General features: G+C 30.7%; 1 protein-coding gene across 1 annotated transcript; it reads left to right on the plus strand.

Moving 5' to 3' along the window:
- Nucleotides 1–5,375: 5,375 nt before the first annotated feature.
- On the plus strand, nt 5,376–6,272 carry LOC126680279 (classical arabinogalactan protein 6-like). Its single transcript, XM_050375378.2, has one exon. It carries the CDS (start codon nt 5,508–5,510, stop codon nt 5,994–5,996), a length of 489 nt encoding a protein of 162 aa, XP_050231335.1. The 5' UTR covers nt 5,376–5,507; the 3' UTR covers nt 5,997–6,272.
- Nucleotides 6,273–8,041: the final 1,769 nt, after the last annotated feature.

Genomic DNA, 8,041 nt, shown 5'->3' on the forward strand with positions numbered 1-8,041 from the left:
GTCCAGCAGTAGCTCAAGAGGTGGGGGGGGGGGGGGGTGAATTGAGACTTAAAAACTTTTACTTAAATATGCAAAGCTAATGGAATAGCTTCAGCCTGATGAATATAAAGTCTTCACAAGCTAATCAAGTATGGATCAGTTTGAGAGCTATGTGATATAGACTTATGAAAACCTTTTTAACAGAGTATAGAAACTAAGATAATAGAAGGTTTTGTATAGTTTTAAAGAAAAGCTTTCTTTCAAAAACGATTTCAGATGAAGCTAATAAAGCAGAAACTAAAGCATAAAACTGAACAGCAGATTTTTATAGTGGTTCGGCAACCCTGCCTACATCCACTCCTTAAGGATCCCCATCCTTAAGTATTCCACTCTTAGATCTCTATTACGGGCTAGAGATAAAGCCAATAAGAATACAACCCTAGTTCTACCCAGAAGCTAGTCTGTAACTTACAAGCTGATTTGATAGCTTCAGCAAACTAATACCGTTTGGAGAATAAATATGATTCTACCCAGAACCTAATCTATTCCTCACAAGTTGTTTACAGAAAGATGGTATAAACTCTCACTCAAACTATTCCTAGTTTTCTTGAGATAAATCACCGAGGATTGAAAGCTCTTGAAAATGTGGAAACTTGATCTTTTTCACTTGATTTCCCACACCTTTGCAAATGGAGAAGAATGCCTTTTATAGACTTCAAGAATCTTCTAGAGAGTAGGGCTGAGTCACATCAGGATATTCCTTCAATTCTTATCCTCTATGCAAGGTGTACATGGTGACAAGAGGAGGAGCCTATTCTAGGCTGATCTGGCCAATCAAGTTGAGCTCAGGTTTGTTTGGTAGTGCTGGCAGCCTGATTGCAGTACAAGGTACACTGACAACCTGATAGTGCCGGGCTGATAATTTTCAAGCTGATTCCGAAAATACCCCCCATCATTGTTGCTAGAGGAAAGATCAAGATGCTTCTAGAAATTGGGCCTTGCAATAATTCAATCAACACATTAGTGGGCTTTAGTTATCATCAAAACAAGGGATAAAAAATAAGGGCCTATAGCCAACAAGAATAATGTCCTATGGAACGACATCTCAAAAACGCCCCATGAAGTGGTTACTGAAGCAAGCTGTTATCTTAGTTAGTGGGTTGCTGCAAAATCTGAGAAACCAAGTCGTGCTATGGATCATAACAGTTTGTCCAGGAATAAGTGGACTAGGCCGAGTTCTGGCCACTTAACTTGTAATATGGATGCAGCGGTTCCGGTGAATGGCGACTGTTGTGCCTCTGGTTTCTTAATTCGCAACCATCTGGGTATTTGTATTACAGTTAAGCATGAGGTTTTGCTGGGAGCATGGAGCCGAGAGTAGATGAGGCTATCGGTTTCTGAGAAGCGTTAAGTTTGATCAAGCCGAAGGGTCTTACTCATGTGTGTATGGAGTCCGACTGTCAAGAACTCGTTCTAGCTCTGGATCATCCCAGTAGGGAGTTATCTTATTTTTCTGATATAGTTTTTGATTGTATTTCTTTGCTTAACAATTTAGATATCTGTTACCTTTGTAAAACGCACAGCGAATTCGGCGGCTCATAGCTTAGCTAAAGCAGTCGATTCTGTGTCTGTGTGTAGAGAGAGGAATGGTCCACCTCCTTTCATTGCTTCTGTTATTCATAATGATTTTCAATGAAGAATGACAACTTTTCCTAAAAAAAAATGAAATGATTGTTTTCATATATTGTTTACTTTAATAAATTAGTATAAGAATGAGAATAGATAGAAATTAAAAAAAAATACTTATTTAAAAAAATTGCTTATCTAAAAATTATAAAAGATCTTAATTTAAAAAATTATTTTTTTATCTAAATTTTTTTAGATGAATATTTGAAATAAATTTTATATTTTTCATATTTTTTTAATAAGTAGCAAGGTAATCACTTAAAAATCATCCACGTTGTAACGTTATTTTTCTTTTACACCTCGACGTAGGATTTTTTTTTTCAATTGTACCCTGTTTTGGGTTTTCAGGTTTCACCTCTATCCTAATTGTAAAACATTTGAAAATTTAATTAATTTAAAAATGAAAATACTAAAAACAATTAAATAGAAGGGTTATGTCATATATATTTTTTCTATTTTAAAAATACAAACAAGTCCTTTAATTTTAAATTATGTTAATTGTTTTTTAAACTTTTATTAAATAAATTTCGACCCACAACCGTACTCATCTGATTTACGAACCCGCCACCTAAATCCGATAATTCATTTTACAAGAAATTATTTTTTTTTCCGATTTTCAGGCAAGGAGGAGGAAATCCTCCTTCTCCCCTGAGAATGGGAAACAAAATTAAAACGTAAATCGATTTTATTTTTTTATAAAAAATATTTGTTTTATGTTTTTAATTTTAAAATTTATTTAATAAATTAAATAAAAAATTTATTATTAGTTGATTTTTTTTTAAAAAAAATGGTATTTTTGTATTAATTATAACATTAACTTTTAATTAGAATATATGTTAAAAATGAAGGATTAATTTGAATTTTTTTTAAATAAAATGTGGTCAATTTAACTCGTTCGGATAGAGGTTAAACCTGAAAACCCGAAATAGAGTACAATCGAAATTTTTTTTACGTCGAAATGTAAATGAAACAAAGTTACAATGTGGAGGTTTTAAATGATTAGGCCAAAAAAAATCAAGTTTCAAAAAGCTATTAGTCATTCCCAATGATTGAAATGGGTTTGTTAGGGAACGGTTCATTTCCATTCCTTGGGTCTTAGCATTCCCAATTTTCGGACTAATTTTGTGAAACAAACAAGTCGTATGGGAATGGGTTATGCCCATTTCCATTCTAGAGTTTTATTTGCTTCAAACAAACAGTCCCTTAAAAGATGTCTTAACCATCCAAATTAGATCTATATTGGCTTAAACACTTTCAATAGTTCAATCAATCCTAACAGTGTAAATGAAAAATTATAGAAAAATTCAGAAAACCGGTGAACTTTTTCCAAAAATACACTCTTATTATGACTTTTTTTTTCATTTAGCATCTAAAATGTTTTTGCTAAATATTTTAAATTTTTTCATTTGTATATTTTCATATCAAAGATTTATTAACAATGTATCTTTTAAGGTATTAAATGTGTATCAAAAATAAACATATAAAATGTGGAAAAAAATCATTTTATGTAAAATTGAAATATTTGGACTTGGAGAGTATTTTCAGCACTTAAGTGAATTTTTGTAGTAATTGTGTGGTTAGCCTAAATGTATATAGGCAGCACTATTCGTGCGTAACTCGAGATCAACTCGAAAAGAAAAATTGAATTTCAGCTTGAATATTAAAGTCAAAATCGAACTACTCGAATTTAATTTTGAATCGAGTTTGAATATCAATTAAAAAGGTTATAAAGCTCGCAAGTCTTTTATATATACTAGTTTCGTATTACGTGCTATGCACGTGTCTCGTAACGTAACTCGTCAATGTACATATTAGTAAATTTATTATAATCATATCAATTTTTTATTTATAATTAATATTAAATTAGTTAAGAAACTTTGTAAAAGTAAATAATATATTCGGTTATTAAATTTTTTTCCATACTGAATATTCTTCTTTTGGTTTTATAATAATCATAATTAAATAATTAACTTAATTTTATTAATAATATCTTTAAAAATAATAAAATTGAAATTTAAATAATACTCCCTCCGTCCCAATAGAATTGTCCACTTTGAGAAAAAATTTTGTCCCAAAATTCTTGTCCACTTTCAAAAAGTAATTAATTTTTACACTCAATCTCCCTATATTACCCCTATTTAAAATCCACTAATGAGTAAATTGAAAGTGGACCCTATATTAAATAGGGGTATGATAAGAAAAGTAAGGAAAATTTTACAAAATCCATGAACAATAATTGATTTTCTTAAACTGTGTGATAAACAAAGTGGACAACTCTATTGGGACGGAGGGAGTAATATATTGACCAAATATAGTGTTTAATTTTGTAGTTCAATCAAACTAAAAAATAGGTATTCCTACTAGTTTGAAGACAATTTAGTTATTTTTTACATACTAAAAACAAAATTGGAGATAATTTAGCTATTTATTCTAATTAAAACTTTAATTATAATAGTGATTAATTAAATAATTAATTAATGACTATAAAATATTTTTTAATAACAAACGGAAAAGGATTATTCAGTAAATTTGCCTACCCCCATCCGTGCTTTTATATATAGTATAGATATAGATAAAATAATATTTTCTATTGTTTTTGTTATGTTAATTTTTTTTTTGAATCTTTCAAATTTTATAAACTCGAATGTGAAACAGTTACATTTTTAAGAAATTGGAAAAATTTAAAATTAAATCCGATAATCTGACATGAAACAGACAATTTATGCTAACACGCGCTTCTTAATTTGTAGATCTACTTACGAAAATAAAAAATAAAGTATCAACTCTTGATCAACGCAAATTGATTTCTGATATCAAAGACTACAATCATAGCATCCATTTCATCCATCACCTAACAAATCCTTCATAAAAAAAAAGATAATCAAATAGAAAGAATAACAAATTTTTCACCAATAAATGACAACGAATAGTAAAATACAATTTAAAAAATATCAGTATAGCCCATAAAATTATTTCATCATTTTAAATGAGCCTCTCTTTATAATTCATTTTCAAACCTTAAATTGAAAATTGAATGGAAATCTAAATCTGCACTCCGATTTAACCCTAGAAAATGTTTTGTTTAAGAATAACTCTAGAAAATGTTTGTTGCCGTTTAGAAAGGCTATATTTTTTGAACATGAATAAAAAAGACAATAATTTAGACTTTCTATTTTTATTTTATCCATATAATAATGATCTTATAAATTATGTTTAAAATTACAATTATAATTTTTTTTTCAAATGGGTAAAAAGAAATTTTATATAAAATAACACCTAAAATATAATATAAATTTTAAGATAAAATAATAAAAATGATACAAATTTTTGAATGCAACAAATATTCATTTTGCCCTTAGAATTTGGTACAAAACATAGGCAAAATACATAAATTAAAAGATCCTAATTATAGTTATGTTTGACAATGGGATTGTGCCCAACTAGTACATCTATTACATTGTGCTCTAAATAGAAATCCAAATTATTGGTTAAGAAACAAACTAAATTAGCTAGGGTTCACTACAAGCCACGAATAATCGTTTGTATCAAAAACAACACAAAACAACCCACAAAACTCGGTCAATTAACACCATCCAAACATACAAAAAAAGAAAAAACACAGCCCAACATAAGAAAAAAGTATGAGAATTTTCTCCTTACATTTCCCTAACTTTCCTCTTTTCCATACCCTATTTAACTCCTTTCCTTCCATTCTCTTTTTCTTCCATTCTATAGCCCAGCAGTGTTTCTCTATATTGTCTAGAGAGATACTGCGTATTCTTTAGAATCTAACCCTAACCCTAACCCTAATCCTACCGAAACAAAATAAAAAAACATTCATAATGGCTCGTCAACTTCTTGTTCTTGCTCTCGTCTTCGTCGCTGTTGTAGGCGCATTCGCCGCTGAATCACCCGCTGCTACCCCATCCTCCACCCCGTCGCCAAAGGCGTCCAAAGCCGCTCCTTCCCCTAAGGAATCTGCGGCTCCTGCACCCAAAGCCGCCGCCCAGGCACCAAAAGCCTCCGCTGCATCTCCTAAAGCTGAAACACCTGACTCTTCAGCTTCTGCACCCACCACCACCTCCGCCGGCCCATCACCCTCTACTGACGAAGGTACCGCCCCAGAGGCATCCAGTGACTCTCCGCTCTCTTCACCACCTGCACCATCCACTGATGGCTTGTCCCCAGCAGCAGCCGATGGCCCAGCTGGAGCTGGTGATGCCCCAAGTGACAGCCCAGCTGCTTCTCCACCCAAGAAAAACTCTGCTGCCACCCTCAAGGTGTCCGCCGGAGTTGCATCTGTCGCCGCTGCTGGCTTCTTCTTCTTTTAAATTCAATAATGTTAACGATGTATGAGAATATATTTGCATGCAGTTGTTTATTTGAGATTGGAGTCTCCAAATTTTATTTAGTTTGTTTATAAGGAAGAAGCCATATACTTACTATATATTATTTACGTACGTTCTAGATTGTGTGTTTTTAAACTGCAGAGCTCTAATTGTGTTTCTTTTGTATTAAGATCGTCTCTGTGGTATTCTTTTTGGTGGTATATTTGATCAGTTTTCACAGATAATGACTTCTTAATATGCAATTTTTAATCATTTTTATTTACGTGTATTTGTATATGCTTAATTATATAATTGAGTTAATAGTTAAAAATATTCAAACCTTTTCCACTCTTGCAAATCTAACCAAATTTTTTTAATTCAAGAGAGTTTTATTCCAATTTTAAAAAGTTAACAACAGTTCTAGCCAAATGTCACTAATTTGTTTAATTTTACATATATTTTTAATATTTTTAATGAAAAATATACAACTTTTATGAAACTATTTTTTCCAATATTGACTTAATTGCTTTAAAATTATAAAATTTTAACGTGTTCTATAATTTCAACACGAGTTTTCAATTTTGGTAATATTGGACATCAACTTTCGAATTTTCGCAATTATAAACACCGAACAATTTTTTGTTAAAAAAAATTGACGATATGGATACCGGAATAGTCTATATTCTTGTGTCTACATCAACGTTTTGTTAAAATAATATTATTCAGTGTATCAAATTGTAAAAAATGATGGTTTATGTATTAAATTGTCAAAATTGATAAAAAAACCTATTAAAATTGTACAACATGCTAAAATTTGTAATTTTTGTTTTTAAAAAATTAAGCTTCAGATATCTTATTTAATTTTTAATAGTTTTATGCATATGACTTCTAAATTTTTAAGGAAAAACAATTTTATTTATCCATAACTATAATCAAATAATACATTATCATATTTGTAAATCCTAACAATTATATCCAAGCAAAAAATGGAAAAGATGAAGGATTTGGTTGATAAAAAAAACTTATATTTTTATACCTAATATATTAGTCCATAAATTGAAGAAAACATTGTTTTTAGAAATTATCCATCTAATTTTATGAAAATGTATATATTATTTTAAAATAAAATTGAGGTTTTTATCCAAATACCGAAAAAAATGAAAATATTTACAAAGATACTACAAGTATTTTTTTTAACAGAAATACAAAAATAATTATAAAAATACAATTTTTCAAAAAATATTTACAAAATACGATTTTATAAAAAAAATCATATTTTCCAGCTTTTGTATTTGTTTGGTATATAATACGCATATGATATGTATATTATCCGTATATGATTTTTTAATTTGTATATAATCCGCATATAATCTATATATAATTCAGATAGCATACAATTTAAAAAAATAAATTCAAATCTAAAAATATCAGATCTGAAATTTCACATATTTTAATATCTGATTTCGTATTTAATCAAACAAGGAGGCGAGGATAGCTTTGGTGTGCGCGAGCAGAGAAAGAGGGAGCGGCGGCGGCGAGCCAAACAGAGCAGTGGCGGTAGCGGCGAATAAAGCGGCAGCGAAGGCGGCACGGCTAGATCTGCAAAAGCTGCATGAGGACCTCTATAACCCATTGGAACACCAAATCTCTGAGCAGACCCAGCAATAATATATGCCCCTAATTCACTAGGAGGCTTCAACATTGTCCATGCTAACAAATCAGACGCCATAGCAACCTTAACGGCATGTGCTGCCAATCAGAGGTTGTTGTCGCCGGTCTAGAAAGCAAAGCTGCGGCAACGATGGCGGCGCGATTTGATGTCGTGGTGGTGTGGTTTGGAAGATAATTAGTGGTGGTCGTTAATGGAAGAATAAAAGGAAAATAAAATTAGGGTTTTAAGAGATGAAGAATAGAGAAAATAAAATTAGAATTTGGATGGAAAAGATGAAGAAAAAGAGGAAAATGACATTTTTGTTAGTAAAATAGATAAGATGGTATTTTTAGAAATATGAAAAATATTTCTAAGGCTGAGCAGATTATCCACTGTA

The sequence above is a fragment of the Mercurialis annua genome, linkage group LG5 (assembly GCF_937616625.2).
Source record: "Mercurialis annua linkage group LG5, ddMerAnnu1.2, whole genome shotgun sequence".
In the NCBI taxonomy this organism is placed as follows: domain Eukaryota; kingdom Viridiplantae; phylum Streptophyta; class Magnoliopsida; order Malpighiales; family Euphorbiaceae; genus Mercurialis; species Mercurialis annua.